Here is a 17,992-nt window from a genome sequence, read left to right on the forward strand (position 1 = left end):
TAAGACGTATCTGTGTCGGTGCGACGTAAACACAGACACAGCTGTAGAAGAGATAAATCTTTTGAAACAACAAGCTGAAAAGGCTGGACATAGGATATCCTTTGAAAAACAAAAAGAAAAACAAAGTACTTGACAAATATCCCCACAGATTCCGAACAACTAAAGACAAGGTGTGGTAAGATTGAAGAGTTAATAGCTTCAAATATCTCGGTGAGATTGTGCAGATGGGATCTAATGAAAGAGAGGCTAACAACAGTACACGACGTAGCATGGCGCCTCGCAGAACGCACGACCTGTACAAGGAAAAGGCAATTTCAATGCAAGCTAATCTCAGACATTACAACACGGTGATTAAACCTGAATGTCTCTATGGAAGTGAATACCTCCGAGTTACCGGAAAGGTTGGTCTGAGAGAATCTGAGAAGTTTGAGAGGAAGATCCTTCGAAAAAGAACGGGCCCAAAGTTCGCGGCTGGACAATACAGGTTGCAAGGACGAGAGGAACTTTATCAGAAAACCGAAGGATTGATGGAATCCATGAGTGGTGACGACTCAAGTTCTATGACCACCTATTTAGAATGGAAGGCAATCGGTTGACTAAGAAAATATTTATCGTGCTCGATAGTAGAGCAAGTCCACCTGTGTGGTGTAATTAGCTGCCACCCCCGGAGGCCCAGGTTCGATTCCCGGCTCTGCCACGAAATTTAAAAAGTGGTACGAGGGCTGGAACGGGGTCCACTCAGTGTCGAGAGGCCAACTGAGTAGAGGGGGTTCGATTCCCACCTCAGCCATCCTGGAAGTTGTTTTCCGTGGTTTCTCCACTTCTCCTGCAGGCAAATGCTGGGATCGTACATAACTTAAGTCCACGGCCGCTTCCTTCCCTCTTCCTTGTCTATCCCTTCCAATATTCTCATCCCCACCAAGGCCCCTGTTCAGCATGGCAGGTGAGGCCGCCTGGGCGAGTTACTGGTCATCCTCCCCAGTTGTATCCCGACCCAGAGTCTGAAGCTCCAGGACACTGCCCTTGAGGCGGTAGAGGTGGGATCCCTCGCTGAGTACGAGGGAAAAACCAGCCCTGGAGGGTAAACGCATAAAGAAGAAGAAGATAGTAGACCAAAAACATGTGATAAATGGTTCAGAGAGATCAGGAAGGATCTGAAAAAACTGGACTATGTCATGAAGACATTGTTAACACAACCAAGTATTTATATCAACATCAGATCAATAACTTCAAGGGCTTCCGTGAAGAAGAACAGAAGAACAGCAGGTGGGAAGCAAAACGGAGACAGGCTGTCAAAGAATGCAACGATACTGGGCTGAAAAGAAAGCTTCTAAAAATGTATAAATGTTGCTTATTGTGGTCTCTAATGGCCGTAAACATCTAAAAATAATAATATTATTATTAGTGGTGTGCCCATTGCATTTTCTGACGTGTTCTTTTTTTTTTGCTAGGGGCTTTACGTCGCACCGACACGGATAGGTCTTATGGCGACGATGGGATAGGAAAGGGGTAGGACTTGGAAGGAAACGGCCGTGGCCTTAATTAAGGTACAGCCCCAGCATTTGCCTGGTGTGAAAATGGGAAACCACGGAAAACCATCTTCAGGACTGCCGATAGTGGGGTTCGAACCTACTATTTCCCGGATGCAAGCTCACAGCCGCGCGCCTCTACGCGCACGGCCAACTCGCCCGGGGACGTGTTCTAAAATGGCGTCAGAGTGGAGGTATAGCCCACACAAGTTAGAATTATATAAAGTGAGCTATAATTTAAAAGTTCACAGGAGGCTAAGATCGAGTAAAGAGCGCACAATTTCAAAGGCTGGGAATAGAGAATATAAAAATATCAAGTGGATTGTTTGAAAAGTAACAAGTGAATATTAATATATTATTACACTAACTAATTTACCAAGATACTGGACGGACACGGAAGATTTCAGCTGCGTCAAAAGAGAAAGGTATTAGCCAATTTAAAACGAAATACTCAAATATTACTTGTTTTAAGAAGAAGATACGGCGTAATACACAGTATTCGGCGCAGAAGAAAGGAATTGCGGCGTGAAATAAGGAGATTTGAATTAAATACCCTCATCAACTGGTCAGTCAAGGATCGCAACGAAACGTCGAAGCTTATTTGTGGATAGAGCTCGGAAAACGAAAAATAGCCAAGAGTCATTACCAAGAAAGCAGAATTAAGAGAATATTGTACCTAAAAGAGCGAAATTATTATATAAAATTCTATATAAAAATTAAGACAACGATAAGATTGGAAATACACTGAACCCAGTGTTAAATATTTTGGGAAACGTCAGCTCAATAAGCAAATAAGAGAAGAAGCATTAACACGAACTCGTACTGTTGGGATTATTTTATGTTGACATTGGCGCAAGAGAGAAGATGATTATGACTTGCTTAATTCGTGTTGGACCGACCTGGATGTGAATATGTAACCAACCTGATGAAGGAGAGGACTCCATCTGACCTATAGTATCCAGCCGGCCAAGGACAATAGACGTAACGCTGAGAGCTACAAAGTCGCCATAGCCAGAGAACGACAAGCTAAGTTTACTAAATTATAGTTCTTAATTAAGTTAGAATGTAGAAACCTCAAGAAATTTATAGTAATTTTGAAGTATTTAAGATAACAAGTGACTCAGTGAAGTGCAATGATTGTATTATATATTACAAGGTTAAGTTGTGATAAAATCGATATATCTCGAAGAAGTGATTATACATGTACTGAGTGTATTACGATAACTGATGAATTTATGATTATTTGCGAGAATTAGTGTATATTTCACACATAAAAATGAGAGTATATGCACGTATTGGATTTCTTAAATGGGTTTGGAAACCAAACATGCTTATTAAGCGTCATAATGAAATGGTATGGAAAGGTAGTGTAGGTTATATGAGTTATTCCTTGTCGATATACGTCATGACATGGTATTATGGAATGCTAGATATTGTTCTGCGAGATGAATTATGATCCAACGAAGTGAATATACGTCGTGGGAATTGTGTTATATGTGAAGAGGTTATGATATGAAGGAAAATGGTTATGTAGATATTTATAATTGAATGAATTGAGCGATATGTAGAAGTTAATGGAGTAATGAGAAGGAATTGAAATGAAGTGTTATGAAAATAGATGCAGTTACAATTAACTTTAGTGTTGATGAACTTGTCCTCGGACACTCCCGGCACTAAAAGCCATACGCCATTTCCATTTCATTTTTAGTGTTGATGTTGTGTACAGCCAATTCTTTAATTCGTTCCTTGTACCTGTTATTAAAACAATTCTAAACTTTGTGTTTTTAATGTTTAAAAACAATTAATTATTTTCTAACCAACTTTTTACTTTACGCAGTTGATCGCTGTCTGACGAGAACCAGCTATTTCCTTCAACATAAGTGACTATATCATCTGCAAATATTACAATGTCTGCAGGTTTGTCGTTTGCTAGAGTTGTCTCTAAATCATTAATACATAATAACGCACCTAATAATTCGCCCTGTGGGGCACCATTTATTATATTCATCGGTGCACTTTCAGGTTGGTTAATTTTAATTCTTTATAAACCGGCTTGTGTCCCCATAAAATAAATATTGGATAGATTGTAATGTTATGATACATTAACAGTATAAAATAATCCATATTTTTCCCAGGCCACCTTCTTGGCTGAATTATCAGCGTAGTGACCTTCCGTTCAGAGAGTCTCGGGTACGATATCCGGTTGGACCGTGGATTGCCACTGTGCGTGGCTCGCAAACTGCGTGTTAGTGATTGTCTTGGTATACTTCTCCTCATGTACACGCAACACACCACAGAAACACGCAATAGTGAGTAAATCCATGTTCATAAGGTTGGCGTCAGGGATGGCATTAAGCCGTAAAACTGGACCAAATCCACACCAAGTGCTGGCTCCAATAAACTAGGAAAAGTGTAGGAAGAAGAAGGATATTCCATATATTTCCGCTATATATACTTCATTGCATAGATCTAAAAATATTTTGATTCTCCTCCAATCAAAGCCCGAAACGATCACAGATTCACATACCAGCACAGATATCACAGCCAATACGGACGAAACACACACACAGAGAGAGAGAGAGAGAGAGAGAGAGAGAGAGAGAGAGAGAGAGAGAGAGAGAGAGAGAGGGAGAGAGAGAGAGGGAGAGTTGCAAATCTTCTACATCAAACAAGAGCTGTAACCGACATTTGTTTCTTCATTTCCAGGCTGATTCTGATGCTGAGTTCAAGCAAAGGATCGGCCCAGTGGCGAAAGCGTGTCGAGCTGTTGTTGGAGCAACTGACGGTAAGATGGTAATACCCCTGATCCGTTCAACTGGAGCTATATTTTATGAATGAGTAGGTAGGACTCACAATCTTGAAACTATGACGTGAAGCGACCTTTACGTAGAGCGAAGAGTACCAACTACACATTCTGCCTCTGAGTTGGAACATACTTGTAAATTTACATAATGACTCAGTTTCATAACAAAACGTGGAAAGGATCCGGGTGATATTTAATGAAGTGTGTCTTCTTGATTTTAAAGGATACAACTTCACGTCGTAGTTTCATGGCTATGAACCCGTTACGGACAATCTGAGAAAGAACGTAACGGATTTAGCAGGCTGAATAAAAACCACAGTTCCTGCCCTTCAGGCAATAAATCAATGTTGGAAACACCCTATAAAGTATGAAATATATCCTTCATTTATTCCTAAAATTTACGATACTTTTCTTAGTTATCGTGATCCGGTCAATTAGATTAGCAGTTTGCCTTTTTCTACCACTACGAGCGCTAATGTGAGTCAATGCAGTGTTTCATTTAAGCACCACTACGAGCGCTAATGTGAGTCAATGCAGTGTTTAACTTAAGCCCTTATAACTACATTCGGTGTGGGCATTGTTCAAAAAATCAAAACCGGCCTAGAGTATTGATCCAAGGAACATATTACAGAAAAAATATGTAAATAGGTTAATTTGGCTAAGATCTGAAACATATTACAGAAAAAATATGTAAATAGGTTAATTTGGCTAAGATCTGAATCAAGAAGACGACGAGTAAAGAAACAAGCGAGTTTAGACTGTTTCTCCGGAACTGCATTTAGGCCGGAAGTGATTTTTGAAATTTGCTTTTTAGTTTGATACAACTGTCCAAGACTCACAATTTGAAACCTTTCCTGGCCATTTTTCTCTTCAACTTTCGGCACAATTTAGGAAATTGCTTAATTTTAAGCTTTTCTTAGTGTGGATAATGGCCGCCACCTTGGTTCCAATCAATCAATCAATCAATCAATCAATCAATCAATCAATCAATCAATCAATCAATCAATCAATCAATCAATCAATCAATCAATCAATCAATCAATCAATCAATCAATCAATCAATCAATCAATCAATCAATCAATCAATCAATCAATCAATCAATCAATCAATCAATCAATCAATCAATCAATCAATCAATCAATCAATCAATCAATCAATCAATCAATCAATCAATCAATCAATCAATCAATCAATCAATCAATCAATCAATCAATCAATCAATCAATCAATCAATCAATCAATCAATCAATATTGATTTTCATTTAGGACTGTCGCCCAGGTGGTAGATTCTCTATTAATTGTTTTCCCAGACTCTTCTCAAATTATTTCAAAGATATTGAAAATTTGTCGAACATTTCCCTTGTTAATCTCCGTTTATATGAATACTAGCAATTGTACCCGTGCTTCGCTACGGTATTCCAGATTGTATACGGATATCGAAGTAAATTACTGTACATGAAGTGAATAATAATTTTTTAAATTGCATGTAAATTGGCGTTATCCGAGAAAAAGCATAAAGAGTTCCGCAGACTATGTTTCCAATGTAAAGTGCGAGTTGTGGAGTTGTGATGATAACGACAGGTGCACTTGTCTACCACAATTCATTATGTTTTAGAAACGTTGAATAGGGTGAAATTTGTGTAAGATTTTCACACAGTGCATTACTTTTCAGATACTTATGCGACAGCTTCAAACATAGAATTTGGCTCACATATGGCTACTGGGTGGGCCAATATTCGTGTAGAATTTGATGATCCCATGTTTCCTATAAGTGAATCAAGCCATCAATTGTACGTGTACAAAGTGCAAAATTTAGGTAAATCCAGAAATAGAGAAAAATTTAATGTATAAGAGATGGAGATACGACAAAAGGTCCTAGAACCGAAGTAGTAGTTCACTCTAAATTGAACGGAGATTGTGCCATCCGTTTTGTGATACGACTTACCGTTTAGCCACGAAATACATCGAAAGGAAGGACTGCACCGTCATTAAAATTGCCTCCATATTTCGATATTTTTTCGGGGGTAAAAAATAAAATTTTTAAACATCTCGTAAATTTTCCATCGGTTACATGCTAAAAGCTATAATTTTGCCAAATTTCAATTTTCTAAATTGTCTGGGAGATTGTGCTGCTATCTTGATATGGGTTAAAAATCAGGACCTTAAGGAAGCTTTTAAGCCCATAAAACCTGTAGGTTCTGGATAAATATCACCGACTGTGTTCTTATGCAGGTTTGAAACTCCCAGCATGTACCCCTCAGAGAATTATGAGAATTTGAGATTTTTCTTAGGGATCCTGTAGTCATCAGGTTGTCAGGTACAAAGTTTTAAATTTCTAAGATGCCTAGAATGGTCTCACTAATTTACATCTGGTTTCATTTTTATGCCTTAATTTATGTATAAGTTACATATAGTACAGTATATATAGATCGCGCCAAACAGACTTCCATTTATTAGTGTGGATAATATTTTACCCGCTTCCCTAGTGGTTCTAGGGGCGTCTTACTCCCACAGTACGTTTTCCAGGTAGTAAGTCATACTTGAAAGTCATACTGGAACATACACACGTCCATTATCTCGGTCATTTCTAACAATTTATTTTTTCGCCCTTTCTCACCCGCTATGCCAATGGGGGCTGAAGTTATACTTTAAACATCCGGAATGTTACTATTCATCTCAGCGACTATGTATTTGACACTATTATTTCTATATATCATCATTATTCCTATATATAACTCTCCCAACGCCCCCCACCACGAAGGGGGCTGAACTTGGACTTTAAAAAATTCCGGAGTGTCACTGTTCATCTCAGCGACCCCGAAAAGTATGGATTCGAGACTATTTTCGATGATTTTTATATCTCAGCCCCTCGCCCCCCCCCCTGCCCCTAAGGGTTCCTGGGCTGTCTTACCCCCACGTGGTTTGTCTCCTAATACTAAAAATCCGGAGTGTACAATTCACCTCGGCGACCCCGAAAACTATGTATTCGACACTATTTTCGTTTAATTTTATATATCACTCCCCCTCGCCCCCACCCCAAAGGGGGTTGACCTTGAACTTAAAAAAATTCCGGAGTGTCAATATTCATCTCAGCGACCCCAAAAAGTATGGATTCGACAGTATTTTCGTTAATTTGTTTATCTGACCCCCCTCGCCCCCCCGCCCCTAAGGGTTCCTGGGCTTTCATACCCCCACGTTGTTTGTCTCCTGATACTAAAAATCCAGAGTATACAATTCACTTCGGCGACGCCCGAAAACTATGTATTCGACACTATTTTCGTTTAATTTTATATATCACCCTCCCCCCGCCCCCATGCGAAAGGGAGCTGAACTTCGACATTTGAAAAATGGGGAGTGTCACTGTTCATCTCAGCGACCCCGAAAACTGTGGATTCGGCACTTTTTTCGATTATTTTTATACCTTTTATTTTTATACCTTTTATACCTCGTCTCCAGATAAAAAGTCATAAGTGTACCAAGTTTGGATGAAATTGCTCCAGTGGTTTAGGAGATGCGTCATTTACACACACACACACACACACACACACACACACACACACACACACACACACACACACACACACACACACTCTCTGTACATGCATACATCCATTTTTATATTTAGTAAGAAGAAGAAGAAGATTATGCTTGCTTTATTATTACACAGAGATATTTTATTTTGAACACTGCAGAGATATAAACTTAAACTGCATTTCCTAAGAAATTATTCGAATCCGAGGAATGAATATTACTTCGCTCGCGGCATGCCCAATCATGAGAATGGCTTCAATAATATCAGTCATCAGTTTCAGAGTCGTGTTCATTGCAGAGGGCAGGATTCTTATTCTTAAAAAGGATAATTGGTGCCACAATCGTCCGCTCTAAGATGTTCTAGGGTACTCCAGGTGACTCCAAGTCTTTCGAAGCTCTGCCGTGTAGTCGATAGACTTGTAACTGTGTAGAACATCGGGTAATTCTTATAAAAGTTGCTTGTTGAAAGAAATGAATGGCATGATAGCAAGAATGAAGAGGATGAAACCCGGCGCCGGCACATATGCCCACTCCTCTCGAATAGCTCAAGACTTAACGTCCCGATCCGACGGACGAATCATCATCAACACCGTCATATGCCCTCACACCATATAAGACCAAAAACAGCTTCCTACGTCCTGGACGTAAAATGGCTCCTTGAATATTGTGTTCTCTACCTATCTCTATGTACGTTGCCTAGCGACAGCGACTCGATGCATTTAATCTTGGTGACACCACGTTGGATTGTCATATCCCAATGCACGTTTTCCGATGGTTTTTCGTTCATAACTCACCAACGAAAGCGAAAATGAAAATTCCGGCTTCGAGGTGCATTCGGACCCCTTTCCATCTACCTATGTTCAAAATTTCAGATCTCTACGTGCTGTAGATTTTGCTGGGCATCGCGCACAGACAGACAGACAAACACTTCCTTTTATAATTATAGAGATTTGCCGCAGTTTATCATCTTAAAGTCCAACTTTACCTTCATATCCGTTTTTTTTAAATTGTCAACATAGTATATTACAATACATATAATTCAATACAATATACTTCAAACGAGAAGATTGGTATACAACGAACACACACCTTTTGTGAGTCAATGACTAACTGGAGTATTCTATGCCAGCGAACACAATATACTGCAATAAGTGAATAAAGGAGCGAGAATTTACATCACATACACATTCCCTGCCGACAATCACACACACCAAACCAGCGTCACAGTAATAGGAGCTAACCCATAGCACTCGTGCACCACTGTGTACGTTCGCGTAGGAAAATGACACTCTTGTGACAGAGAGAGAAGTTTTAGTAGTTACACTATTCACACAGTTGCACTGTTAGATGACTGCTACCAGTTTATTAATAAAGTCCCCAATATAGAGCTTCTACTGGGGGGACGCGAGGGCTTTGTATACACTAACACTGATGTCTGCGAAGAGCTCGTGTTTGGCGTAGGGTCTTTTGGCTTGTAACACACAATGTACATAAGTGCCTAAGAGGAGCACTACAGTATTATTTAGCTGAGCCGGTCGCAAGCTAAAGGTAGGTCGAATTGTCCACTCAGAGGCAATATAGATCTTGGACTGATTTATGATATAATGTAGTTTCACTTTAAATTCACTCCACACTTGTTGGGTGACGTCACATTCCGTCAGTCTATGTTGGATTGTATCCCTAGGAGCTCGGCAAAATCCACAGGCGGCGTTGTCCTGCATATGGATGCGATGGAGGTTGCTATTTGTAGGAATGATATCATGAACTATCTTATACCACGTATCACATATTATTTCAGGGAGAATGCGATTTGAGATGTTCCACCAGACTCGGTACCAGTTTATTAACATCGCTGTCCGAACTATTTTCGGGGCTTGATACTGCTGTGTATGCACATACGTATAAAGTTTCTTCGTTGTTATGTCTGGAGATAGGAGGAGACCACGGGGAACGTAGCTCATCTCACATCGCATATACCGTGCATGTGGCGCGTGGTGGTGGATATCGTAAAATGCTGGCGGGTTCTTAATCTCTTCCGGGTTACACATTCCCAATAAAAAATTGCCGGATCTGCGGTTGTCTGCTGCTTGCATCATTCTGAGATTCCGTAACAAGAAGAGCACTTTACTTTTAAGCTGTGTATCAATAAGACCAAGACCTCCTTCAGATTTAGCTAGCATGAATGTAGGTCGTGCGACGCGGAAAAGTGATCCTTGCCAGATATACCAGCCTACTGCTGAAACTATACGGATGCCAACTACTCTTCGCATTGGTAAAATTTGGCTTAAATACCAGATTTTGTTTAGACCATACATATTGACATATTGCACTCGTTGTTGTAACACCACGAATTTATATTTAACTTGGTGCAGTATACTTTTCACCGATGCAAGGGCAAGGGACCAATTTTTTTGAATCATCTGATGTATGCTATTACAGAACCGGATGCCGAGTATCTTAATCTCATCAGTTATCTGCATCCATGGGGGAACATTTTCGGAAGACCTGCTTCGATACCCTATCCGCATAGTTTTATTTTTTTGGAAGTTGAGATGTGACCCGGAATATTGTCCATAAGTGTCGAGCTCGGTGAAAAGACGCTGGTAGTCAGCATTGCGATCCATAATTAATGTGACATCGTCAGCGTAGACAAAGACGTCGATCATACCAGGGGGGAAGGTACGTAATACATTGACAATAAAGGGTTCCAAGGATAACACAAAAAGCATCATCGATAAGGGACAACCTTGCCGTACTCCTCGTGTAATTTTGATAGGGTTTGAAAGGTAACCGTTCACAGTTATTTTAGAAGAGCCGCCAGTCAGCATCTTAGCCATCAGAGTGGTAAAAGGCATAGTGAAACCTAATGCTTTAATCACTTCGATCAAATAACCATGGCTAACTCTATCAAATGCGTGATCAAAGTCCAAGGAGAGCAGCTGTCGCCGTTGCTTCTCTACGAGTGACCTACTAATCATATCGCGAATGGCACAGACAGTGTTCAAAATACTTCTTCCCTGAACAGCTCCTGACTGTTGGCTGGAGGTTACGTCTGCTAAGAAATGGTTGAGCCGTTGTTTCAAGCAGCGAGTAAGTAACTTGTAATCAAAGTTGAGGAGTGTGATAGGTTTAAAGTCGGCTGGGGTCATTGGTTTCACTTTATTTGGAATTAGAACTATTTGACCTTCCTTCATATTTGTAATGTTCCTGTCAAGTTGTAGGGCGTTATTTAGTATCAGCACAAGTTCGGCTTTGATGATTGACCATAGCTGTACATAGAATTCCTTCCCCAGTCCATCTATTCCTGGTGATTTATGGGATACGCTCTGCTTGATTGCTTGATATATTTCGTCTTCCGTTAACTCAGCCGTCAGACTGTCTTGTTCACGGTGCTGAATCCTTCCATGAATTCCATCGAAAAACGTGTGTCGGTGATCAAGATGGGTTACCTCACCTTCTCCATACAAGTCTTGAAAGAAGTTTTCAAGTGTTGCTTGTATCCGTGGGTGGTCTTGAACAATTTGGCCGTCCTGGGTAGTAAGCTGATGAATATATTTCTGTGGCCCCCTTCAACATTCTCGAAGGAAGTGATATATGGAAGGAGCCTCTTCGCTGTTATAATGGTTGTCTCGAGCGAGAATTTTCAAACCTTCTTGGTATCTCCTGTGCAGTGTCAAGAGCTGGGCTCGTACCTGCTTAATGCGCTGGTACGTTCGCGGATTGGTAGGATCTGCAGTATAGAGCTGCCGTAAACATCTGTAATAAAAGTCCGTAGTCTGGTTGAGTAGCCGTCGACGTTGGGAACTGTAGGCCTTCAATAACCGTATTGTTCGAGGTTTAGCATATAACAACCACCAATCTAATATATCTCGATAGTGGTGTATATGTCGTTTCCATCTTTCCCATTCAGTGGAGAAGCGGTCCTGTAACTCCTCTTCACGCAAAATATTGCAGTTTAATTTCCATGTACCCCTTTCACGTGCCGGTCCCATAGCCGGCTGTCTGATCTTACAAATATAAGCACAGTGATTCGAAAATTCCACCGGGCATAAATCAACTTCACGTAGTTGGTCTTGTAAATGGGTACTAATGTAAATGCGGTCCAAGCGAGATGCTCCCGTGTTGTAAAAATATGTGTAGCCAGGGCTGTGGGGTTTCTTCAGTTCCCACGTATCTTTCAATTGTAAACCTTGTATCAGCGCAGCTAATGCAGGGCAGCCCTGAAAGTGACCTGTTTGGTCCTTAGGCGAAAGTACTGCATTAAAATCGCCTCCAAGGATCATGTTACCGTTAAATTGTTGAAGAAGGGGTAAGATTTCTGTCGTAAAAAGGTCCTTCGTTCGAGTCTTGCGTTCGAGTCCGATGGTGCATAAATATTCACTATTAATAGATCGTTAATACGAATACTAATTCCGCGAGAGTTTAGGAGCAGAACTGGATCGGTGTATTGAATGTGGTCTTTGATGTACTGTATATAGCAGTACCACGTTTGTCTTCGTTAACATTTAAGATTTTCTCATATCCAGGTATTGATTGCCAGTCCTCCGTAGCTACTTCTTGAAGAAGGGCAATATCAACATCCTGGTCATGCAGAAGTTGCCGGAACAGAAGTTGCTTATTAGGAGCCTGGATACAGTTTATGGTAAGAGATAATATCGTGTAAGTCAGCAGCTTGATCCTAAGAGGGACCATTGTATGACGTCTTCCTATTAATTATGGGAGAGGAAAGTGGCGAGTATTCGTCGCAGTCTTGTACCGTTGTGTTTATTGTTTACTAGCTGGCGTTCCATTCAATAGTGTTGTCTTCATTGTATAGGTTGACAGCCTCATCATTCGAGGTGACATTTCTGATGGGGCAAAAGAACAGATGGGTGAGCGGGGGGGGGGGATGCGGGTCAGTGGGGGAGGGGGAAACTATCTTCTTTCTGCAACTCTACTCCCGTATAGACGCGGGTCTCTTGTCGTGTAGGGCTTATGGGTTTCTTCCCGCGAGTGTCGTTGTGTTTTTTAATTTTGGTTTGATTTTCGCCGTGGCGGCGTCTTTTAGTGGTGGTTCATCGACCTGTATGCCTGCTGGGGTCCCTGACCCCGTGTCTTGAGTTTCCATAAGCGTAGAGGTATCGTCTTCTATTTCTGCAACCCACTGCATGCTAGTGGTCACTGGATCGGGAGTGGAGTTCTGACTCAGGGGTTGGACATTTATGTCCCCCTCCCCAGCTGTCTCTAGTACCGTAGCAGGTAATGTGGTAGGTGCGCTGCTAGTTCCCTGTTGAATGTTGTTTATAATCGAGCAGTCTGTTCCTACAAGGCTGTCTACCTGTGGCTGAGTAGTGGCAGATGTTTGGTGTTGCTCATGTGTGTCCAGCTTTGAGTGTTGTGTTTGTGGCTGTGTACATATTGCAGTTGGGGAGTCGACCCGGCTGACTGGTGTCTGCGAGACGTGAGGTGAGTCATCCGTGTGTTGTTGTTCTGCAACTTGTGGTTGGACCGGGTTTTCTACGTGTGTGATACTTTAGGCGTTGTATAGGAGTTCGAAGTAATCACGACCGTTGTGTAGCACTAGTTCCCACCGATGTGGAAACCGTTCGATGCCGTTGAGAGCGCCCGCACGGAGCGAGAGACACGCGTGCAAGGTGCGACGGGGCCGCGCACATTTACTTGATAAGACAACGCACAAACAAGACTATCTCAATGCAGAGATTACCAATTCATGAATAAATCCTATAAAGTAAGTACAAAAAGTAAACGAAGTGAATATGCAGAATTAAAACACGTACAGAAAAGCTATGAAAATGTGTGTGTACTTTTTCTGTTCGTATCTTCAGTACGTTAGAAGATAATGTTACGTGCGTGTGCTATATAATGTGTTGAACATCTGAGATTATTATTCATACCGTAAATAGGAGCAAATCCATCTCCTTAACACAATACAATGCAGATTTTTTTGCATACTACCGTGTTTGAGTCAACACAGAATAGGCATACAAAGCCCGTTATTTACTTCAAGATTCTGTGATTGAAATTTTTTTCAAGCTCAGTAGCTATGTGATTGTGTAGTCGAAAGAGATAGGTCCCTTATCTTTTACAGACGAACCTCCGTAGCATTTGCATAGTAACATTGCTAATCATTTTACTGAGGAGACGAATCAATATTGTTGGGTGATCTGTCATACAGTCCTAGTATTTGCTTTTCATTTTGCACCTCGGTATCCGCCAAAATCTGTAAAAGTAGATAGTGGGATACAAAGCTAATAACATTATTGTTATTGAGACGGAACAATACTGTCGGGTGTTGTAACATAGTCCTGGAGCGGTCGGTGGCCTGTGCGAAAGTGGACCCCTCGAAGGGGCTCAGATCAGCCCCAGCGCTTGAACAACTCAGTCACAGCTGCTGCTGCTGCATGCGGCCTTGCATTGTCATGCAGAATGATGGGTGAGTTATTCAGGAAGTGCACAGCAATACTCCGCATTAATAGTGCGTCCTCGGGGAACGGTATGCTTTATTATAACACCATTCTAATAGTAGGCAACGATCACATTGGCTCCGGTGGGTTGACCGTGATGACTCCACCTGTTTGATTGGTGTTTCGGTTGCAGGTCATAAGTTCTGGCCCGGTCTCGCCAGTAATGAAGGCCTCACCGTTCATAGCGCTCCAAGTGTGTACAAGCTGTATCATATCGCAGCCATTTCTCATGTTCAGTCAAACGATGTGGAACCCATTTGGAGGCTATTTTTCGCATTCCCAGCCGCTTCTTCCGGATTTTCAGCACAGTCGAAGGCGCCAGCCCTGTATCGTTCGCCAATTCATGAATTGTGGTGTTCCAATCCTCCAGCACTAACACGTTCACATTCTGCACATCGCCAGGCCGCGGGATGTCTATCTCATTTGAAGGCCTTGACCCACCGTGCTATAGTACAGTAAGGTAATGCACGTTCACCAAGCCTCTTGCAATCCTGCGTAACATCGCCTTGCATTGCATTCAACCAGCTCCTTTGATATTTCTTCGAAGTCATTACAGCTTTACTCCACGAGCGCACGCTCCAAACTGAATTCTTGTAGTAGTCGCTGCACACGTGCGTGGCGTATGGAGGACGCTGGTGGACGGTACCTCAGGTATACATTATATTGTCTCGCTACGTTTCACGACATTATTACAGCATAGTTGCCACTATTAAAAGATCAACCCATATATGTTTATGTACTTCCATATCAACATGGTTGCTTGAAGAGATGCCGCTTTTATCATAGCCTATTTTCTTTTGTAGACGTTTATAAAAAGGTATGTTTTGGTAGAGAAGCGATATGGTAGCGTCATAGTATTCGGTACTGGGATTCATGATCTTTCATGGGAGAGCTCACCGTGAAAAACTCCTAAAATATACATATCTTATTTTGTACTTCATTACTTATGGCAACCTTTAAAGTAATTATTCATTTTCGTGGTCCACGATCATTACAATACACGACGTTCGGCACATTATACGTAAGCGCCGTCTTGAACACATTTAATTATGTATTTCCTTATATGAAAGAATGTATACATGTATTGTAAACAGTACCGTAGTTATGAACTGGTAATATACACCCACTCCAGGCTTGCACTGCCTGATAACGTCCTGGGCTAGCATTCGTAACAGCTGTTCCTCGTGCATGCAGAGTTGTCAGTCAACTCATGACATTGACACGCCTGCACTTGAGTGATATACAACTCGCTCCATACTCGGTTCATATTTTTCGAGCTTGGCAATGACCGAAGTTTGTTTCTCAAAGGCGAGGCAAGCTATGTTCATTCCACCTTGCCCCTTCACAATCGCTCCTTTACGCGCTATCTCAGTCACAGGTAGATGTGTTTGTCACCCTCCGTTCTTGTTTCTACTAGTGCTGAAAGGATGTGTTAGCACATCAACAATTGCCAAAATTAGCACCGATATTAATCAATTCTTGACCTAATTACGTCCCATGTACGCCATCCGACACCTAATTTAACTCTTGTAAAACCTTCAATTTTGATGTTAGTACATTTTAATTATTCTTTATTGAATGCTAATTACGACTATACCTTGTACATATGTATTGTAAATTCGTATAACCTTAACTACATATTATGAATACATCTAATCTAAAAATCTGTGTAGTCGGGAACTTTAGAAAATTCTAATACATATGGAGGTTTCTGGAAACTTACTGTAATGTTTTATTATTTAAATACGTGTGCAAGCTTGAGAAATGTTAGAGATTTATCCGTGAGTTTTTAAAAACTGAAAATCAATCATTCGAGTTTTATCTGCTTCACTCGACTGGCCAGTCGACAGTTGTTCGAACATATCCCATTGTAAAAAAAAATCCAGAAGTCGATATTTCTGGACTGTTTGTAGAGCGGTATATACAGAGTATCCCAATGAAACACTGACAACGCTTAGCATGTTGTGCGGGAAGGAAAATTGATCCGTTTTCAAGAAGGAACCCATATCTAGAAATGCACGGCTTGCATCTTATAGCGCTTCGAAATGTGAGATGGCTGCGCATTCCACATGTCGTCAATAAACCCAACATGAGTAGCACATCGGGATCATTACAGACGGGGCTCGAACTGTGTACCATCTACGTCATTGCAGAGCCTACATCGGCGGTGCTGAGCCTCACGCACATGACCCAATACGTGCGGTTGTCTTTGAAGAATTTCAGTCGCTCCGTGGACTCGAGCAATAAGGTCCTCCACTGACTTTACGGGAGTGTCATAAACCACATTATTGATACTACCTACGTGGAACTGTCAGGCTTTTCTTAGTCGTCTCTCGATGGCCACGAACGTGGAATGATATGGGGTACGTCTGTTTGGAAAACGTTCCGCATACAATCTTGCAGCAGCTCTATCACTGCAATCCGCTTTGTCTTATGCAGGCATCATGTCGGCAGCTGTGTAGTGGTTCATGTCGCACTGCTGTTAACAACGTTACTACAGTACACAAGTAACACAATAGGATGCACATCAAGGACTGTGTGGAGGAATGTAGCGCTTGCTCAGGAATGTTATTAGGCTGAAGTCGTCCATCCGCAGTACATAGGTGACTAAAGGATTGCATACCTAAGGACACTAAATCGGAACAAACTGTCACAACCGCCCTCAGATCTCGACGCTCTCCAGCGCCTAGCCGTGCATTTTCGGACAGAGGCTCCTGCAGTCCGACATCCCACACTACATACTAAGCCTTGTAGGTGTTTTTTCCGGGACATTCTGCATATCGAGCTGACAGGCCGAGAGACCGGAGTGAGGGTTACAGTGAGTTGAGGAGTTGGTAGATATCTGTACTTGTCAGAATCGGCAGTAAATTACTTCAGTGTGTTTCGCTTACTAGTGTTGTTGTAGAGTGTATAATTATGTATCATTGTGTATTCATCAAGCAAACCGCGTGTTGTGAGGAATAGACTCAGTGACAATAAGGATGTTTTACAATAAAGAAGTGGACGTATCTCGTGTGATGTTTATTTACACAAATAAATTCGCATTGAGGACGAAAAATGAAATGGCGTATGGCTTTTAGTGCCTGGAGGGTCCAAGGACATACTTGGCTCGCCAGGTGCAGGTGCTTCGATTTGACTTCCGTAGGCGACCTGCGCGTCTTGGTGAAAGCGAAATTAACCAATAATGATTAAAATTCCAGACCCTGCCGGGAATGAACCCGGGACCCCTGTGAAAAACGGCCAGGACGCTAACCATTTAGCCATGAAGCCGGACATTGAGAACGGTAATTAACATGGATATGCTTCTAGACTGGGATCTATCCACAATTAGCGAGGACAGTTTGTGCGTCGACAATATTCCGACACCTTGGTAAGCATAGCAATCAGTATGCGTCATCTATGTATACTAGGAGAGGAAAAAACATACCGTGTTTCTGTGCTTCTCCGAGTGGCGGAGGAACATAGCAACATTTTTTAATCAGACGCTTGAGTCGCTGGCCTTCTGACCCCAACTTTGCAGGTTCGATCCTGGCTTAGTCCGGTGGTATTTGAAGGTGCTCAAATACGTCAGTCTCCGTGTTGGTAGATTTACTGGCACGTAAAAACTACTGCGGGACTAAATTCCGGCACCTCGACGTCTCCGAAACAGTTAAAGAGTAGTTAT

General features: G+C 41.7%; 1 protein-coding gene across 1 annotated transcript in view; it reads left to right on the plus strand.

Moving 5' to 3' along the window:
- The window catches only part of LOC136874400 (general odorant-binding protein 19d), a 74,973-nt gene that overhangs the window by 14,567 nt on the left and 42,414 nt on the right, over positions 1–17,992 (plus strand). The window contains exon 2 of the mRNA XM_067148033.2: positions 4,236–4,314. Coding sequence (XP_067004134.2) covers positions 4,236–4,314 — 79 coding nt within the window. The remainder of the gene's footprint in view (positions 1–4,235; positions 4,315–17,992) is intronic.

This window comes from Anabrus simplex, chromosome 5, assembly GCF_040414725.1.
Source record: "Anabrus simplex isolate iqAnaSimp1 chromosome 5, ASM4041472v1, whole genome shotgun sequence".
Taxonomy (NCBI): Eukaryota; Metazoa; Arthropoda; class Insecta; order Orthoptera; family Tettigoniidae; genus Anabrus; species Anabrus simplex.